This window comes from Equus caballus, chromosome 23 (assembly GCF_041296265.1).
Source record: "Equus caballus isolate H_3958 breed thoroughbred chromosome 23, TB-T2T, whole genome shotgun sequence".
Classification (NCBI taxonomy): Eukaryota; Metazoa; Chordata; class Mammalia; order Perissodactyla; family Equidae; genus Equus; species Equus caballus.
In genome coordinates, this window is record NC_091706.1 from 26,619,364 (window position 1) to 26,640,616 (window position 21,253).

The 21,253-nt window shown below is 39.3% G+C and overlaps 1 protein-coding gene across 9 annotated transcripts in view; it reads right to left on the bottom strand.

Annotated features, from left to right (window-relative positions):
- The window catches only part of CEP78 (centrosomal protein 78), a 37,510-nt gene extending 16,305 nt beyond the window's left edge, over nt 1-21,205 (bottom strand). For 3 of the 9 annotated variants that reach the window (XM_070248537.1, XM_023627172.2, XM_023627168.2), the window contains exons 1-11: nt 20,738-21,191; nt 17,624-17,796; nt 17,457-17,529; nt 16,289-16,392; nt 14,416-14,590; nt 11,341-11,454; nt 9,743-9,807; nt 9,348-9,459; nt 5,396-5,528; nt 4,164-4,209; nt 2,693-2,821 (exon numbers count right to left, since the gene is read on the bottom strand). In XM_070248537.1, coding sequence (XP_070104638.1) covers nt 2,693-2,821; nt 4,164-4,209; nt 5,396-5,528; nt 9,348-9,459; nt 9,743-9,807; nt 11,341-11,454; nt 14,416-14,590; nt 16,289-16,392; nt 17,457-17,529; nt 17,624-17,796; nt 20,738-20,990 — 1,377 coding nt within the window. In that variant the 5' untranslated portion in view covers nt 20,991-21,191. Of the gene's footprint in view, nt 1-2,692; nt 2,822-4,163; nt 4,210-5,395; nt 5,529-9,347; nt 9,460-9,742; nt 9,808-11,340; nt 11,455-14,415; nt 14,591-16,288; nt 16,393-17,456; nt 17,530-17,623; nt 17,797-20,737 lie in introns of those variants that run through there. The other 6 variants (XM_070248536.1, XM_023627171.2, XM_070248538.1 and 3 more) reach the window with 4 other exon arrangements.
- Between the last annotated feature and the right edge of the window lie 48 nt (nt 21,206-21,253).

The following is a 21,253-nucleotide window of genomic DNA, read 5'->3' on the forward strand; positions in this document are numbered from 1 at the left end:
CTTCCTGTACTGTTTCAGTGCCTGCCACAGACTTTGTGTAGGGTGACCACACATCCCAAGTTGCCATGGACTGTTCCAGTTTATACCTGTTGTCCTGACGCCACAGCATTATAGTGCCTCCTTACACTATTAAGGAGTGTTCCGGTTTGGAAAATAAATTAGAAAGGTAGTCAGTCACCCACCCCTATGCCACTGAAAAGGGTGACTTCCACAGCCTCAAGTTTAAGTGGATTCTTCTCTTTTGCACACCAACACTAGTTAAAAAATCTGCCATAGTTCAGTTAGCTCCATTTTAATGGCAGTATAGCTTTTCCTCCTCTGGAGTGTGACTTCCTGCCCCCCCCCCTTCCTCTCCCTCCTCTCTTCTGACTAAGACACAGAAAGTGCCTAATATATAGAAAGGACATGTGCTCAGGGTGTTTCTAAGCTCTCATCACACAATCAATGGAAGCCTCTCAAATCGAGACTAGTTGCGCTCTGCACTGAATTGAATCCAGTTGCCTGAATCGCCGATTGTCTTCCCTCTCAGTTTACTCCCCCATTTTGCTGGACTGTCTTCAAATAACTTCAAGAAAAGGTATAGTATAGTAAGTAAACTTTTCAAACTTCCTTATGTACAAAACATCTTATTCAGTCTCCAATTATGATTGACAGATTGGCTGGATATGAAAGCTTAGGTTGAAAATTATTTCCCTGCAAAACTTCGGAGGTATCTTTCCAACGGTATCCCATGGTAGCTGATGACGAATATGACAAAGTCGAATTTTTTTCTTTTTTGGGTGACCAATATTTTTCTGTCTGGAATTTATGCACCTTCTCAGTATTTTCAAATTTCACAGTGAGGGGTGTCTAGGTATATGAGTCTATTTTCATTCACCTTGCTCAAAACTTGGGTAGCTCTTTTCAATTTGAAGCCTGATGTTTATTTTCAGCCAGAGGGAATTTTCTAGCCTTCTCACAGTTCCCTTCCCTGCATTTTTTTGTGTCCTTTCTGGAATTTCTAACAGTAACATGTTGGATCTCCTAGATGCAGCCTATCATATCATTTCTGTCATATTTTCCATTCTATCTTCTTTATATACTGAGAAATTTACTTAATTCTCATTGAATTTATTTCAGCAATCATAATCTCCAAGAGATCTCTCTTGCCTTCTGACCATTCCCTTTTTTTTTTAAAGATTGGTACCTGAGCTAACATCGGTTGCCAATCTTTTTTTTCCCCCTTCTTTTTCTCCCCAAAGCCGCCCAGTACATAGCTGTGTCTTCTAGTTGTAGGCCCTTCTGGCTCTGCTATGTGGGATGCTGCCTCAGCATTGCCTGATGAGCCACTAGTTTTACGCCCAGGGTTCAAACTGGCGAAATCCTGAGCTGCCAAAGTGGAGCATGCAAACTTAACCAATCGGCCACAGGGCCGGTCCCTGATTATTCCTTTTTCAATTAACATACTATTCTTATTTCACAGATGCTCTTTTTAAACCTCTCTAACGATACTAATTAGGGTTTTTTCCTAAATAATTTTTGTTTCCTAAGTTGTCCCTGGTCCTATGAGGATATGTTTTTACTCTTCTTTTTTTTCCTGTCATTCTGTAAGCTTTACTCAACTATCAGATGAATAATGGTTATTGTCTATTTAAGAACAAGAGTAGAAAGTTCCCTGGAAGTCAATGGTTGATGGCTTCCTTTATGCATGAAGAAGTGGGTAGTCAGTTATTATAATAGGATACTCCAAAATACTCTTCTCTAGGGTGCAGAAGTTCACACTAGCTGCCCTCTTCTCTCTAGTTTTTTTTTTTTTTTAAATGAAATTACCTCATTTCAGGAGAGTAAGAGTGGGGCTGGGAGTCAACTCTTCTAAACACGAACCTTCACTGTGCTCTCCCTATTTCAGTCACATTTTTAACTAACTCCACCCTCTTTCCTCCAAGCACATCTGAGTGTGCAGCTATTTCTGGAGGGGGAGTAGACTCCACTCAGCTGCAGGCAGTCCCCGTGTGGAGTCGAGGTCACGGTTTTCCTCTGTTCTACTGTTTCAGTTTCACACTCTTCCGTTTGTTTTTTGTCTTTCAAAATTATGTTGAGGGGTTCGCCCCATGGCTGAGTGATTGGGTTCACACGCCCCACTTCAGCAGCCCAGGGGCTCGCCACTTCGAATCCTGGGCGCGCACATGGCACCGCTCATCAGGCATCCCACATGCCACAACTAGAAGGACCCACAACTAAAAATACACAACTATGTACCGGGGGGCTGTGAGGAGAAAAAGGAAAACTAAAATCTTTAAAAAAAAAAATGAGGTCATATTTTCCTCTTATAAAAAGAGAGCTCAGCTAGAATTGTCAATTTTCGGACGTATAAAATAGGAGCACTGAATTAGCTAACTATCTTCACCCAGAACTCAATTTCTTTGAGTTTACCTTATGATCATTAAAATTCTCCCTACATCTAATATCCTATGGTTCTAAGGAAAGGAAAATGTATTACTGATGACGTACTTTGATTTTTCTTAGAGTTCAAACGTCCATCTCATGTTGGTCTAAGCTAAGGAACCATTCAAGGGTACATGATACGGTCGAGAGGGGAAAACAGCAAGCACCCTCATGCAAGCGGTCCAGTGTTGTAGGTAGGCTTCCACCAGATAACAACTACAGTTTGAAACACAATCTTCTCTATATCTCTAAAGTGATAACTTTGTACCTGTAATGCTTCTTGTTTTAAGCTAGTTTTCTCAGGCTCTTCTTGAACACTTTCTGAAGAATCATCGACCTCTTCGATTTCTGAGGAGGAAGGACTCTCTACTGTAACAGTCACAGGAAACTCTGATTGCTTAAAGAAAGAAGACATGCTTAAGAGATTCTATTAAGAGATAATATAAGCCAGACACCAAATATTAAAGGACATTTAACAAAAGTGATCTGAGGTGTCAACTCATTATAAATGTCTTTCACTGCTCCTTAGTCTAAAACAAGTAGTGACAAAGTAAAACGACAGTAACTTATTTTTTCTGTGTTACTATATAGAATTCTGTTGTACACGGTTAGGATTAATATTTGGAATTGCCAATATATTTTATTAAATTTCTCTCACACAAGCCAAGTGAGGAGCCAGAGTAAATACATTTTCTCAGATCGAGTTTACATTGTAGACAAGATATTTATTCTCTACCATCAGACACAAAGAGTCTGGAAGAAAATGTAGTTTTTAGGAGGAAAATCCATCAGTAGGGGACTCATAAAGAAGAATTAGAAAGTCAACAAATCTGAACTTCGAATAATTAACACTAGAATTTAAAAAAAATAAATCACGTACACATACACAACTAAAACTGACCCATTAAAAACCTCATCCTCTCATCATCCTTAAGCCAAAACTAGTGTAACAGTAACACACTTCTGCTGTCAAGTTTCACGGCCACTGGAATGTTGTTTAATATGATGTTGCCAAATATTTAAAAACCGACCTAGCCAGAACCCCATAAAAAGTCTACACATCAAAAAGAAGTGTGCTGGGATGACATAACTGCACAGACGACAAGCCACGAGACTATCATCTCGACCACAAGCAGCAAACCTCGCAGTAGAGGGAAGTCCCTATGATGGAATGAGGTGTGCACCCCTTCTCTGGGCTCGCAGGGGCAGTACTGACCCCCAGGGTGCTCTTCTCTCAATCTCAGTAGTGCTGCCTTTTACAGAGCAACTACACAGTCCCCCAGGACGGCCGACAGGGTTTGCTGGCTCCGAGACCCGGAGGCAGTACGATGGGGAATGTGTGTGGCCTTGGTGAGAGAGGGAGAAGAACTCCAAAAGAGCAAGGCTTTGGGATTTGTTGCTTCATTTTGGCTTTAGGATCTGGAACTTAGATATACAGCCAGCCCCTGAACAATATTTCTTGAAAACCTAAGGACATTCTTGAGTATGACAGCTCCGTGTGTTGGGTCAGAAATGGCAGACTGGAGAAACGGCTTTCTTGTTTATAGATGAAACCACAAGGCCCCCAGTATGTATCACACCCACGCAACTACACGGTGGCCCTGGGAGAGTGACCTGACAAGTTTATTTCAGGGAGGGAAATGTTTCTTGTAAGGCTCTGTTCAATTTAAAACCCAAAGAGAATGACCTTCCACCTTTCCCACTTCAACCCTCTATATATTATAAATATAACTACATACCTGCAAGTGATTATATACATCACGAGTTTTGATTAATGGAAAATCCCTAAAGAGATATCAACAAATTAAGTTATATTTTGATGTAAACAGATCACCAGTTAACCACACTTAATAAAACTCGTATTATGTACAATATCTATATAGAACTGTGTATAAAAATACGCAAGCTCAAAATAAGGACCCGGAAGGCTCTGTTATGGAGAAAATGGAAGAGAATCTGGCAGACTAGCTTTGTGTTAACTCTCTGAACTGCTGAGAGCACCTTCAGTTCCCGTGCTCAGGATGGCTGAAGTTTCTAGTCTAACTTCTTCAACTGGTGATATTAATTGTTCTCTAATTTACAACTCCTTGTGACCAGGATGGACTTGCGATTAATAAGTGTCTCAAGAAGAAGATATGAAACCACAAAGTTATAAAACTAATGTGCAAAAGTGGGGCCTCAGCACTATAGTTTATGCAATAAGAAGTCACATCACCATTCACAAAAAAGTACAGTAGTCAGCTGTCCAAAGGAGATTATACACATCAATTTAATGTGAGCAATTGAACAGATATTTTACATAGTATCTACTTCAAGTCCTATTTAAAATCAATTCTCTGTTTTCTTCAGCAATTGTTAATGTCCAATTTCTTGAATACTACCAAGTCAGTCATTTGAAAATAATCTATAGCAATCTAATTCACTTAGCAAGCCTAAAATTATAGTTCAACAATGTTAGAAGACTTTTAGACTTCTATGACAAAAATTACTATAAACAGCGATCCCCTGATAAGTAATCAGCTAAAACTAGTTCAATCTAGTTTGATTCACTACATCTGATTCACTAAAATGAGTTAAGCCAGTTGACAGATTAAATCTAATCCATACTTCTCATCCATTCTGCACTGAACCATTTCTCATGCCTAACATATCTTTTTCCCCATTTCTACATATCCAAATTCTTACTTCTGTGCTGCATGGCTTGGCTCCCACCTTTAATGAAACCTTTCTCACCTGCACAACTGGAAATAATTTTAGTCTACTCTTGACTGTTGTGACACCTAAGAAATTACTTGAAACTCCCAAATGACAATTTATTTTTTGTTTTTATTCCTTAAAGGATTCATTAGGCAGAAGCAATGTGTGAGTTACCTTTTTTCCTCTATAGAACCCACCAGAAATCTCCCACATAATAGAAGCTCCAAAACAAAGAATTCTGAATGACTAAAGATAAGGAATGAAAACACTCTACCTGTTCCTTCTCGCACGTTCTGCAGTACGCCATGGCAGGAAACCAGACACGCCAGGCGGGAGAGGCTCAGGAGCATATTCTTTACCAAGGGAGTGTTTTCTTCCATTACTTACAGGTTTCTTTGTAGCCAATCCTATGTTTGAGAAAGCATTAAAAGAAAAACTTAAGATGCACTAAAGGGCTACAGAGCAATTATCACAGGTGTACACTTTTTAAAGAATACAAATGGGCACTTGACAATGATGCCAAGTCCATTAAAAACAGGATGATTGGGGCTGGTCCCGTGGCCAAGTGCTTAAGTTCATGTGCTCTGCTTCAGCGGCCCAGGGTTTCGCTGGTTCAGATCCTGGGGACGGACACGGAACCACTCATCAAGCCACGGTGAGGCGGTATCCCACATGCCACAACTAGAAGGACCCACAACTAAAAATACCCAACTATGTACCGGGGGGCTTTGGGGAGAAAATGGAAAAATAAAATCTTAAAAAAAAAAACAGGACGATTTTGTAAAAATGTTTTTACATAGGCCAGCAAAGTTTAAAAACATAAGTTCTTTACAATAAGAAGTTATCATTTTAACTAAAATATAAGAGATGTGCAAAACATGCAAAAGTAAATAAAAAATATATCCCAAAGAAAGAAAAATTATATATGATACACTTCATGTATCATGCGGAAACATTCAGTTTATTACATCTCAGAATATCTTGGCATTTCTAAATCTCAAGGATAGAGAAACAGAGACACACCCAGGATGCCTGTCAAACAGAATCTTCTGAATTAGATCAAAATTTCAACTTAAGATTAATTTTTCTATGTAAAAAGGATCAAAGTTACAAGACTGAAAGTTGCTGGGTGGTAGATGAGTCAATGTTACCCTCTTATAAGTCTGTCAATCTTCACTGCTCATTTGACTTCATATAGAAAACACAAAAGAAACAAAATCCATTGGATAAAAGAGTAAAATGTGGAGACTTATCCTACATTTCAATACCAGAGAAGTAAGTATCTTTATATGAACTATTAGGGAGCAAAAGCTAGACCTACGTGTTAACACTTTATTTAGAACAAACCATATATTAAAATTCATATTTAAATACTTAATTTTCTCTATTACTGAAAACAATACAGGTTTGTTAAAATGGTTATATGTATCCTTCAAATCTATTTTCTATACAAGATCTGCTTTAGCAGCATTAGGATGGCATGTAAAATAATGTGTATGTGGTAATATAGAACAAGTATTTCATACAGTATAGCTTATTGTCACCACATGATCTTGTGTGATTTCTCTGCATAATTAACATGCCTCTTAAAATACGTAGGAGCTCGGTTCATCTTGTGCTATTTTGTTTTGTTTTTTAACTTAATTACCCTGAAACAAAGGATGTTCCTGTGTACATTGTTTGTATGTGTATACCTTCTCCTTTATTTTCAGAAACTAATACAAATATATTTGTAATTAAAACCAAAAGAATTTACACTTAAGAGATTAAAAAAATTCTATTGAAAGTTCCTATTGTCTTTTTACACATATAATTACAATATGAATGTGACACAATTCACATAGTTTTTAAACCTATACTCAGTTGGATCTGACTAGACAGCCAGACACTGATTTGGCTTACCTCTATGTCTCCAAACAACTGAGGCAAACACGAAAAAAGCCCAAAAATAAAATTACTCTCCAAACAGCTCAGCGAGCTCATAAACACAGTCACATTTCCACTTTGTTTAATCATGCTAAGAAAAAAACTTGTAATTGTTTTATTCTCATTCCATGATGCCATTAAATACCACCACCAGCTACCAAAACTACAGAATTCCTAATGTTATATATATATGTTTTATTTACATATATTTCTATTTCTAATATTACATCAAAATACCAACTTAGATACTTTTAAGAATGCTTTACACATGATATAGACTTTTAATAATAATATATAATTAGTGTGGTATCACAAATTTCAACTTCTTTGTATGTACTATTTGATTGACTACTAAAATATCACTGTTTTGAAATAAAAATTGGTAGACAAACTGCAGGCTTTCTTTTGATTTACTAAACACTCTTAACAACTACTATTTAATACATTATTGACCAAATAAACTGATTAATGGAGAATCAAAAATACACCTTTTAATAGTAAAAGAAGCTGCGTTTATGAAGACGTTTATAATAGCATTTTAAAAAGGTTACTTAGGGGCAGGCCCACGGCTGAGTGGTTAAGTCCACACACTCTGCTGTGGTGGCCCAGGGTTTCGCCGATTCAGATCCTGGGCACGGACATGGCACCGCTCAGCAGGCCATGCTGAGGCGGCATCCCACATGTCACGACTAGAAGGACCCCCAACTAAAAAAATACACAACCATGTACAGGAGGGCTTTGGGGAGAAAGAGGAAAAATAAGATCCTTAAAAAAAAAGATTACTTATTATTTAGGTTATTTCCAATTTTTCACCATTTAAAAAACTGACCAACTCAATAAAACCTTGTGAATGTATTAAAAAGTGTAAGTATGAATCATAAAATTTTAATTTAATATAAAGTGAAAAAAGAATAGCAAATTATATTTTAAAAATGTGGGATTATGTTTATAGACAATAGGAGGAGAAAATGAAAATGTAAACATTGCTTAATGGGATAATGGAATTAGAGGTGGTTTCTATTTTTATTTCCATTGTTATGCTAATATAACACCTTTATAAAACCTAAACAGAAATCTTTACACACCAATTGTGGTAAAATACACAAAACATAAAATTTACCATCTTAATCATTCTTAAGTGTGCAGTTCAGCGCTAGTAAGTCAAACAGAAATTTTCAAAAATTTCAGGTGGCATTTGAATAAAAGATTATTTGTTGTTAATTACTTGGTGATCTTAATGTATCTGGTATGTAACTAAAGTCACCACAAAACTTTTTCTGGGAAATTGGCAGATTACAAACATAAATTTATTTTGTTTCCTTTATATTAGACCTTATGGTTTTACTATTTCAAAATTCAAATTTACTCACAAGAAAGGGTAAGTTTCATATTAGATTTGGTTGAATTAATTCCACTCTGCCATTCATTCTTATCACATACACAAAAAAGGCTATTTGTGACTAAAGATAATGCGCTCTAGAAAGTAAGATCTTGTTAGAAGTTAAGGTCTCATTAGAAACAATACAAAAATATCAGTAGAACTGGATTACACCAAATTTATATATTCAGGAGAATGTGAAACTTACGCTATTGGTAGTTTTATAAAGAAGATTTTTTAAAAATTACATTTGGTGACAAAATCATAGGCTTAATTTTTAAATTCTGGGCTAACTATTATGTGGAAAATTAAATACACATTATAGCAAACACTTCCATCTAGGGTCAATAGACTTGTTTGCCACAATCTTTTGTAAGATTACACATATTTATATATATTTAAGTTTTTTTAAATCATTGAAAGAAGCAAGCTGTTACGTGATTCAATAGCTTTAAGAATTTGCAAGAAAGAAGAGAACAAGGGGGAAAAACAGCACTGGAAAGAAACTTTCTTTAGCACAAAAAGATAATTCTTCATTTAAAAAAATCATCACTCCAAAGCACCACTGCTAAAACTATCAGCACAATGCACTCCCAATTTCAACTGGAAAGTATTAGAAGTAATCATCAACCAGAAAACATATTCAAAATAATGAGTTTCTAATGAAATACAAACAATAAATCCAGCTAATTAAAAAAATTGGAAATATTAGCATGTCCTTCTTCAAATTCATTATTTCTACTTTTTATAAATTCTCATAATCTGTATCAGAATAATTAGAGTCCTCCTAATATGCATGTAGTTAACGTTGGTTGTTACCATCAATTTCATACAATGAGAAGAGATTTTAATTTTAGCACACTGGAACACACAGGAGGTATAAATTCTAGTAGCATTACAAAGCCAAGATAGAAAGGGTTACCAATTCTAATAGTAGCTTTTCCTTTTCGACCACTGCCCAGAATTATAGTTCTCTTTTTCTGTCTAGCAGTTCTGAATGGTTCCTTCACTGACGGAGACGTTATCCACTGGTACTGGAAGAGGAATAATAAATACTCCATTTCAGTTACAAGTAACTTATGAGGGTCTGATCTTATTTGGAAATTAAGATATTTTAAGTTAATAAAGTGCTTGCAATCTGGATTTCTGGGACCTTATATTAAAGAATCACACAATATTTTCAAAAACAGAAAAGCCATTTGATTTGACTAAAAACTTAAGATGGCAGAAAAGTGCCTTGATAATTTTATTTTATTACAAAAAAGAAAACAAGCAATTAAAGAGAAATTCTTCCCAGAGAACTAAAACATGTTATACCTCTGACTTGGCACTCCTTCCATTCTGGAGAACTTTTTTGATAACTGCTTTCATCACAGAATGATCTAAAGTAAAATAAATTGAAATTATAGTAATTATTTCATAATAAGTGACTATTCCTATTTAAAAACAAAAGCTAACTAATCATTGTTTTCATAAAATTAAACATGAAATCCACATTATGTAATTATATACCTATCTCCCCCTTTGAGTATTCCAATTTCTTCCTCGAAAACCTAAGGTAAAAGTATGTCACCTCACATAGTGCCCCCATGGTGACTATTTTGGCAGCAGCAAAGATCAAATCTAAACACTCTGGATCTAAAGTGGCTTTGAATACCTTTGGATAGAAAGCAAAGAGTTGGGCACTGTCCGGACACTTAGACACCTACAGGGCCCCTAATACATCAGAGTCCTGATATTCCCTCAAAGCTGCTCCCATCCTCAGCCCCCTTCTCAGTAAGTGGTACCACCCAGTTGTACACATAATCATCCAGGACCTGTTTATTAATATTTCCTTCATACCCAACATCTATTCTATCTGCAAGTCTTGAGAACTACACCCTCAAAACACAACCGCAATTCAACCACTTTTCACCAGCTCCAACCTTCCACCCTAAGCTAAGCCATGGCCATCTTATTTGGACCACTGTGACAGTCTAACTGGTCTCCTTGTTTCCCTTCTTTAAGCCCCCACAAGACTATGGTCTATACCCGGGTCATCTTCTTGGAACACTATTCAGATCATGCCTTTTTCTAGCTCAAAACCCTCCCCTCATTTAGAATAATCCATGTCCTTACTTCGGCCTTCAAGACCTTACAAGATCAGGCCCCTGACTAGCTTCTTGACCTCACAGCAAACCATGCTCTCCCACACTCAGTGCTCCATGTTGGCCTCCTTGTCTTCCTTAAATACTCCAACCACCCTGCCACCTACGCGCCTGCATACTCATGGCTTCCTTGTCCTGGAATGTGCCTCCCTTAGATCTTCCACGGCTTGCTACTCTCATCAGTCAGGTCTCCACTCAAATGTCATTTCTCCAGTGAAGCTGCCCCCTGACAAACCTAATATAGTCCTACCTGCCCCTCTCAGTCTCCTTACTTTAAGGTATTTTTGTATTTCCTGCTATCTAAAATTACATTAGCTATCTGTTCACGCATTTCTATCTGAACTCCTCCACTAGAACATAAGCTCCATGAAGGCAAGACTGTCTATCTGCTTCACTGCTATATTCCCAGGGCCTAAACGCACGTCTGGCACACACCAAGTATTCAAAAATCACTTGTTAAACCGACAAATGAAAGGAATGCTCTTCCAAGAATTCAGAGGTTCCACAAGAAGGAAATAGTGTTCTTGGCAGAAGCAGGCTTACTATCTAGGTTCAGCTCCATTCAGAGTAGCAGCCAAGGACAATTTACAAGTATAATTCACTTTAATTAATAAATTATTTGCTGAAAACATAAGGGAAGTGCAAGACTGGAGAAGTATAAGATTAGGAAAGTAAACACATTAGGTTTTAAAAATGGTCAATACACCAATAAATCCTTCTTGTTTTGCTATTTGTTAATCTATAAAAAGAAAAAATGTGGTGACATACCAACAAGTGGATTTTTTCTTATATCCAGAACAACCAGAGTCCTATTGGTTTCAAGAGCCTTTAGTAAAGCTTTTGCTCCTTCGTTGGTGAGGCCACACTGCTGCAGGTCAAGTGCTTTTGATGAAAGACAAAATGTCATTTGCCAACTCAGTACCAATTAATATTTAGACAACCCTCACTTATGTGTGGAAGATTTCTGCACAAGATTAGTCATAGCAGGGTCTTAATCTTGGGTATTGAAAAAATAAAACCAGAAAAGTATATGCACACACATAATTCAAAATCCAATAAAAAACTCTCCTTGGAGCTATGATCATCCTGCCTTTAGAACCAATAAGCCACCTGACATATTTTACAATCACAGAGTTAAAGAATAACACTATAGGGGCCAGCCCAGTGGTGCAGTGGTTAAATGTGCACATTCCGCTTTGGTGGCCTGGGGTTTGCCGGTTGGAATCCCGGATGCAGACACGGCATCACTTGGCAAGCCATGCTGTGGTAGACGTCCCACATATAAAAGCAGAGGAAGATGGGCATGGATGGGCTCAGGGCCAGTCTTCCTCAAAAAAAAAAAAAAAAGAATAACGCTATAAAATCTATGAGTGAAAAACATCACAAAACGAATCTCAGTTCATAATTAGCAAGGTTGCTAGTAGCAGTATAAACCTCATAGGTAAGGAATTGAGTAGAGCTAGAAATTGCACTGCATCCTTTTGATCATGATCTTGAACTCCAAGTCACTCTTGAAACTAGTTAGAAGGGGAAAATAGAATAGAAGAAACGTAATAATTGTTAGTTGTAGAACAAAAAAGACAAAAAAAGAAGTCTAAGAGGATGCAAATAGTAACAAATCCAAAGAATGCGTGAATAGAGAATATACCCTAAAAATCTCCCGTGAAAGAACGACGGTCAAGAACTCTCTTGGTCAAAGGCAGACAGAACAAATGACCATGAACACTCGCAGTTCTGAGGCTAAACAACCTACTCATTCACACCAAAGGGGCCATCATAACAGCACACGTGTAAAAAATATTACATAAGAGGAAACTATCAGATCAGACTTTTTTTTAACTGTTACATATACCATTATATTAAAATAACTGGAGTCTTTCAAAATTCCATGATACACAGTAAAAGAAGTCAGATATATGGATCTGACTGGATATGATATAACCCTTACAAACCCTTATCACAGAAGAATGGACACAGGATATAATTAACCAACCAGCCAAATTAATAAAAATAGCCAGTAAGTCTAACTAGTAAATCAAATGAATACAAATTAAAACAATAAAATGTGATTGTTCTCCTGTCAGATTAAGCCAAGATCATATAACAAGAGCCTTTAAACTGCACATACCTTTTTTTTTTTTTTAGAAACGAAGTTCATTTTTTTTTTTTTTTAAAGATTTTATTTTTTCCTTTTTCTCCCCAAAGCCCCCCGGTACATAGTTGTGTATTCTTCGTTGTGGGTTCCTCTAGTTGTGGCATGTGGGACGCTGCCTCAGCGTGGTCTGACGAGCAGTGCCACGTCCGCGCCCAGGATTCGAACCGACGAAACACTGGGCCGCCTGCAGCGGAGCGCGCGAACGTAACCACTCGGCCACGGGGCCAGCCCCTGCACATACCCTTTTGATCCATCAATTCCTTCTAAGAATTTAACCAACAGAAATAATTAGAGATATAGGCAGGGATGTGTATGAGAGTACTGTTTATAACTGAACAACTGGCAACAGCTTATATATCTAACAAGAATTAATAAGCTAAGTGTACTATGGCATAGTCATATAATGGAACTCTGAACAGTCACTAAAAACGATGTGGTAGGTATAAATTTATTGACTTGTTAAGATGCTCATACTATATTAAGTGAAAAAACGTATAGGGGCTGGCGCTATGGTGTAGTGGTTAAGCTTGGCAAGGTTTGCTTCGGCAGCCTGGGTTTGTGGGTTCTGTTCCCAGACACAGACCTACACCACTTGTCAGCTAAGCTGAGGTGGCGACCCACATATAAAGTAGAGGAAGACTGGCATGGATGTTAGCTTAGGGCTAATCTTCCTCAAGTAGAAAAAAAAAAGAGGAAGATTGGCAACAGATGTTAGCTCAGGGCCAATCTTCCTCTATCAAAAAAAAAAGTTATAAAATTTGGAGTAATCCCACTTGCATAAAAAGGGGAGAAGGCAGTTTTATTTTTTTGTAGTTTTACAGCTTTAAAAAAAATTGAGGTAACATTGGTTTATCATATTACATAAATTTCAAGTGTACATCCTTATATTTTGATTTCTGTATAGTCTACATTGTGCTCACCACCAAAAGTCTAGTTTCCATCTGTCACCCTACAACTGTCCCCCTTTACTTCTTTCACCCTCCCCCAAGTCCCATCACTCTCTGGTCATCACCAACTTGTTCTAGATTTAGAGTTCTTAAAAGTGACACAAGCCAGGGTTTGTGAGGGTGCAGGCCTCACATGCACTGTTAGAGTGGATCATAAATTGGCACGGCATTTCTGGACGGCAATTTGGCAAAATGTTTCAAATGTCTTAAAAATATGTCACACACAGTCATTCCACCTTTAGTAACTTATTCTACAGAAGCAATGCCAACGGACACACAAATGTATATATGAAGTGTTCAGTACACATTGCTTCCCATAGGGAGCAGCACAAACTGCCTAAATCTAACTGCAAAGAATTGATTAAACTATTGCACATCAACGTAATGGAGTACTACACGATATTCATTGTGAAAAAAGCAGGGATATAAAACATAAGTACACTACGATTCCATTTTTGTAATCTCTAAGTGTACAAATATATTTATGGAAAAAAAAAAAGACTAAAAGTACATACCCTAAAAAGAACAGTGATTATGTCTAGGTATTAAGGTTACAGGTACTTTTGTTTTCTTGTTATTCTATATTTTTTTTACAAAGAATATTTATAACTCTTAGAAAAGTTTAAAAGCACAATAAAAGCAACTGGAAAAAAAAAGCCTTTTCAGAAAAATCCTATGACAACAGTATTGTGCCAGAAGTTAAGCATATTTAATATTAAAAAAATCAGTTTCGGAATTTACCTCTAAGCCATAAATCCTCACTAAGAGATTCTGCAAGAGCACTCGCACCGAGGTCCCCAATGAGAGTGTTGCAATTAAAAGTGATGCGCCTCAAGCCAGCCATACAGTCAAGATCAGGTCTCCGATAACGAAGACTCTCAGCCCAGGTTTCTTCATGCCTCCTCATGGTCTGATACTTCAAAGATTTAAAAGGATGAAATTAAGATGCTTGACTAGGAAACAGGACAAACCGACTGAGTATGCCTTATGATGTCAGAGATTACACACACACACAGGTATATACGCCAGGAGAGTCAACCTGAGAGACTAAACAGTCGATTCTGGTTAGGAGTCCAGTGACCCAGACTCTAGCCTCCCATGATGAGCTAGACTCTAGCCACTGGATGACCTGTTGCTGATTAGTTATGTAAACTCTGGACAACTCAATTACATTCTACGAATTTTATTTTCCTTATCTGTGAAGCCAGGGAATTGGTTCTAAATTCTCTCATTCTGTTCTCCAGTATCTCCAACACTTGATTGGACATCCCACAAGTATTTTTTCAACATGTATCTTACTAATAAACTATATAAATGAAGTTTTGTACAAATATTTTATGTACATTATAAACTACGCAGACATCTTTTGAATGATACAAAAATAAATACAGAGGTTCTAATATTTTTTTCTCCTAACCCAATGGATCTCAAATACTATTTAGGGCATGCACACCAATTTTAGAGGTTTAGAATATGCAAAGCCAGTTGGACATGTCTTAGGAAATTGATGGCTTGATTTTTAACCACAGATATTGTTTTAAAGACATATTCAGTTCTATTTATAAAATAAATTTTGGTAACAGGGAACACTGACTTTAAAAAGACAAAAATCTTACTGTATTCTTGAATGACAAAAGACTCAAAGTTCCTCTGACATTCTAAAAGGAAAATCATTAGCATCCTTTCTCTATTAACAATAACTTACAAAAACAACAAGTGGAAATAACAGCAAACACATAGATAGCGCTCATCATGCACCAGGCACTATTTTATACAAATTCATTCATGTAATCCTCATGAGACACAGAGGTTACCTAATTCGTCCATGGTCATGAGCTATGAAATGGGAGAGCTAAAATTTGAACCTAGGCCATTTGGCTTCAGAATCCATGCTCACAACCGTTTTCTAGACTGTTTTCAAGGGGTCAGTGCACTTGCTCTGAACAGGCCCTAAAGTACATTTTTCAGCTACGTGGACCATACAGTTTCTGTTGCAACCATTCAACTTGACTGGTGTAGGGTAAAAGCAGCTGTAGCTGCTATGTAAACAAGGGCACAGCTATGTACCAAAAAACTTCACTTACAAAAACAGGTGATAGGCTAGATTTGGCACACTAGCCATAATTTACCTATTCCTCATCTGTACCATCAAACTATTAAAAAGGCTTCATGTCAAATTATTAAGTAATTTTAGGTCTAAATATAGTAGTTATAACCACTGTAAAGTTATGGAAGCATCATTTTAAGAACTATATTTATAAAATGCTAATGTAGTAATTTCTATTAGTTTATAAATTATAGTAGTTAAAAATTTGTCATTTAAAGATTGTAATATCTAAAGTTTATTCACATTATCACAATGTTTTCAATAACTCAAAATTCATAAAAGTATTATTTATAATGTATTTTATATTAAATTTCTTATTTCTAAGATTAAGTGAACTACCTTTACTAAATGGTAGAACCCCAAACTGAAAACTGGTCATATTCTTTCAAGAAAACTAAAAATACAATCACCACATGTATCAAGACAAAAACAAATGCCATCTCAAATCAAACTATTAATGTGCTTCAATCACACATTACATTCTCATGAAAGTTTAAACAAAATCACCTTTAAGATCTTGGCCATGTGATCTGCTCCCTGCCATGTCAGATTACACCCCGTGAAGTTTACTGTCTTAAGAGTGATAGAGTTCTTTATACCTTGACAAATAACTAAAAGGGAAGAAAAACCACACATACAATAAGATGAGGAGGCTATACAGTCTAGTCATCTTGACTTATTCACTTTTCTTGAGTCTACTGGAGGTTTACAGCTAGCTATGTTTTTAAAATCATTATCTACAATCTTCTCGGGCAACTGGTGGCTTGGTGGATTCTAAAAGATGTCAATAACAAAGTTTTATTCCAGTTTACTGTAAGTTTAATTCTATTTAGATGCTAAAATTGAATACTCTGAATATTGTAAATTTTATTCTCAAACACTCACTAAGGTACTATATACCTTTTAAGACACAGGAAAGAAAAAGAAAAATCTAAAAAGCATAAGACTCTTCCTATTTTCATTTCCAATGATATACCCTGATCTCGGTTATCAATCTACAATTTAAATGTCAACTATAAACCCAGAATTTTATTGTGTGTTATACAATATACCAGGGCAATATAAGATAGAGGATCTCATATTATCTGTCCCCTCAAATTGAAATGCAGGCTTCCTTATCCCTCCAGACCACTATAGGACACAGTGATACACACTACTTCTTCAGGACCCCAATCAACAGTCACCTTCTCTGTGATTACTTCCATGAAACACCCCACCAACACCACTGAGTTTCCTGGCCTTTTATATGCTTCCATAGCACTTTTATGTACTTCCTATTTTAGCACATACCACACTGCATTATAATTATGATTGCAGATGGATGTTTGAATTATTTAAAGATAACACTTTTTTCCTCTTTACATCTTGCTATTTCCCTTACCAAAATATCTCTTGAAGAGAAACCAGAAGAAGAGGAACAAACACAAAAAACAGAAAATACAAATACTATGTATTTGTGTGGCTTGTGGCTTAACACAACCTTACATAAAATTAGTTCAGAGTATCCAGCATGACAAACTTTCATGGTACAGGAGAGACTGGACCAAGGCTTGAGCAGGCACAGAAGGCAATCCAGGTAGAGGCAGCACCAAGGAAACGTACAGACTGGAACTAACATGGCGGTAAGGAAGCATGAGACCAGTCTGACGGGAGGAGACTTAAGATTGAAACTCACTTTCTAAACCGCCATCTCCAATTGGACAATTTGCAAGAGACAGGTTCACCAAAGTAGCTGATTTATTCAATCCCTTTAATGGGGAGAAAAAGTTAAAAAGTTTATTGGTTTAGTTTCCCCCAAAAGCAACTATCAAATGTTCGCAGGACACACTGGAGAAGGCTTACCTTTGTTAACATAGTTAAATCTCTCTCTCTCAGAACTAGCCCATTCAGCTCCAGGTTCTTTAGAGCACCCGAGGCACTTAAACAGCATTTCAGAGCTTTACATAACTGGAAGGTCACGTCTTTGTTTCTTATTGCAGGAACACGACTTCTGCAAACTTTATTTCTGTCAGAACCTAAAGCAAAGTATTGTAAAATTAGTGACTTCAATCACACATTTGATCATCTTTAAACAGCATCTGCTCTGTGCTAAGGCACAGGCATGACTCCTACCCTTACAGCCCTCTTTAAGGAGGGACAGGTAAACTCAAAACTTCAACCAAATGAGATATAAAAACATAAACCATGTGCGTAGAGGTTCGTATGGAAGCAAAGTTATATCCAAGTGATGGCTTCAAGACAACCCTGAAGCTGAATCTAGAAAGATGAGAATGACTACACAGAGTCGGAGCGGGAGGTGCATTAACTGCAGGGGAAGCACTTGCACAAAGGCCCCACACCCGACACCTGCCAGGCACTGTAACTACTGCAGGTGGGGATGACCAAAGGCCAGGGGTGCAAGCAGGAGAAGAGACAGAAATCAAAATAGAGAGGGTGGCCGAAGCAAGCCTGGGAGAGAATACGGCTTTCATCCCATAGTGATGAGGACCGGGGCTACCACTGGCACAGACAGATGCCTCTGCAGCTGAGCAAAGGGTGGCCCACTGCTGCGAGACCAATTAGACAAAGGGAATGATTAGAAAAAGGCACCTACTTCAGAGAGATTAGAAAAAACACCCCTTCCTCAGGGCCAACTAGCCCCAGGAGGCTCAGCAGAGCACAGCTCAGATTCCACGCCTCTGTGCAGAGCACAAGTTGTGCAACCAAGAGGGACTAAGCCTGTGTAAAGGAGCTATTATAAGCTGTATTTTAAACATATCTTTTCATTTTAGAAGCTCACTCAAGTCACGTAGGCAGATGACTGAGAAACTGAGCTCGGAGGCAGCAAAAGCAGCTAGAAGCTTCTGTAATAGTGCAGGCAAACATAAGTAAGGATGAAGAAACAAATCTAGGAGGTTAAAATCTACAACCCAGACCCACTGGATGCAAGAAATAAAGAAGGTTCAGTGAAGGAACTCTGAAGAGAACGGTCTAATACATTTTTCTTCCATTCAATGTAAAATATTGGACAAGATTAAGTACAGTGGCCTTGACTCTAAGTCCTTTCCAACTATAATTTTTTTTTATTTCTAAGTTATTTCTTTGGTTAAGTAAAGTCCTTTTAGAGGTACAGAACAACTCCTGCACCTGAATGAGATGCAGAGAATAATCTGACTTTTCTTTACCAGTGGATGAGTTGAACTGTCCTTCCAGAAGAGCTAACAGATGGCGCGAACCCCAGAGCCTAGGAAAGGGCCAGGCACATGACAGTGCTTAGGTTTTTTCAAATAAATCAACAACCATTTCTTCTCCTAGATCTTTGCATCCTATCTCTCTGCTGGCTACTTTCTCTCAGCTTATAAACATACTCAAGTGTATCCACTTAAAAACCATCTTTCAGGGCTGGCCCAGTGGCACAGCAGTGAAGTTCGCACATTCCTCTTTGACGCGCAGGGGTTTGCCAGTTTGGATTCCGGGTGGGTACATGGCATCACTTGGCAAGCCATGCTGTGGCAGGCGTCCCACATATAAAGTAGAGGAAGATGGGCACAGATTTTCGCTCAGGGCTAGTCTTCCTCAGCAAAAAGAGGAGGATTGGCAGCAGATGTTAGCTCAGCGCTAATCTTCATCAAAAACAAAAACAAAAACAAAAAACCATCTTTCAGACTTATGATTTTCTGGATCTTCTTTGTGGGTAACCTCAGCCTATCCCATGTCTTCAAACTTTTGTCCTCCCGGAAAGCCCAGATCTCCACCTTGGCCCAGACCCATCTAGTAGACACATTTGGATGTCCCACAGGCCCCTCATAAAGCATTAAAGATGAAGTAAAATCCTCTCCTCACTCCCAATTCCTTCCTCCTGTGCCCTGCGTCTCACAGAAAGGTGTTGCTGTCAACTGTCCCCCAGCCTTGCTGCTCTCCCTCCTGTAACTGGTCACCAGGCTCCATCCATTCTGCCTCTCTGATTTCCGAAATCCAGCCCTCCATTTCTATACCTCAATTTGAGCCCTTAGATTACAACCGACCCTCCTCCCAACCAACTGCCTTCCACACGGAGGTCAGAGTGAGCTTCTAAGTCAAAAGTCCATCTCATCATCCTTGAGTGTTTCCCAGAGCCTTCAGGATAAACATCCAACCTTTTGACAGCACAAACAAGGCCCCTCCCTGTTTGGCCTCCACCAGGTTTCCAGTCTCAACTCTCACTTCTTTCTCAAACCCTAAGTTCTAGCCCTGCACCTTAGCTTTGCCTTATTTATATTTTTCAAACTTTGACACAATCTCTTCCCTCTTGCCATCTGAGCAGCTTCCACACATCCTTAGAAAAGATGGCACCCCCTCCAAGAAGCCTTCCCTGAACGTTCCCTGGCAATATTCTGTGCTTTGCAGCACCGGAGCTCACTTCTTCCAGAGTCCCGACTGCCATGCTTGTGTTAGCCTGCTGCCTCCCCCAGCAGAGGGAGGTCCTCGTCTCCAGCAGCGCTGGGGGCTGACTGGGCTCATTCCAGTGCCAGGATACTTTACTCACACAATCCGCTTTATTCTAAGAACCCACTGAAAGAGCGGTTTTTAATGCCATTTTGCAAGTATGGGTATTGTAGTTCAAGAGTAACCTGCCCAGGCCACACAGTGTGTAAGCCCTGGAATTCAAATCCTAGGCAGCCTTCACTTCCCGCGCTTTCCACTACATGATGCTACTGTCGAATGCATAATAATGTCCCAAACTGTGCCAAGTGCTCTCCAGCATTAACTGGGCGAATCCTTGCAGTCAGCACAGAGTGGGTCCTGTTAAGCCCATGTTATGGATGAGAACACTGAGACCCGGAGGCCTCAAGGGCCACTGAGCTGGTGAGAGTCCTGGGCCGTACGCCCCGTCTCCTGCACACACCCCCGGCACTGGGCACCCGTCCCACCTTGCACTGTCCGGAATCTCGCGTCGCGGCGCCGACACGGGGGCCACTGGAGGCGGGAACGACAAACCTGTTTCGCCCAGCCAAGGCTGGAAGGAGCTCCTGATGGAGATCAGCGGCAGATCTCTGTTGATCTTGAGGGTGCTCAGCAGCGGCGGCCAGTCCACCGCGCGGAGGCGGTCGGCGTTAAAGTCCAGCACGCCCTCGCGCAGGCAGGCGCGCACGGCGGGCAGCGGCACCGAGTCCTGCAGCGCGCACAGGTACTCGTAGTGCGAGAAGAAGTCGGCCGCGCTGTCGCGGCGCAGCTTCACCGAGTCGATCATAGCCAGCGGCGGCCGCGGGGACGCCGGCAGCGGAGACGACGCCCGCCCTCGCCCGCCAGACCCCGCTCGCCTCCCGGCCTCACCGGCGCCCACGGCCCGGCGGCTGCGGCCCCGCTGCCAGCGCAGCAGCGGCGGCTCGGCCAGAAGACGCAGGGGCCCGGGCCGCAGCTAGGCTGGGCTCCGCCGCCGCGCTCCCGCGCCGCCTCCCGCCTCGCGGCGCCGGCCGTTGGCTCCCGCCTCACAGCCGCGGCGTTGCGATTCAA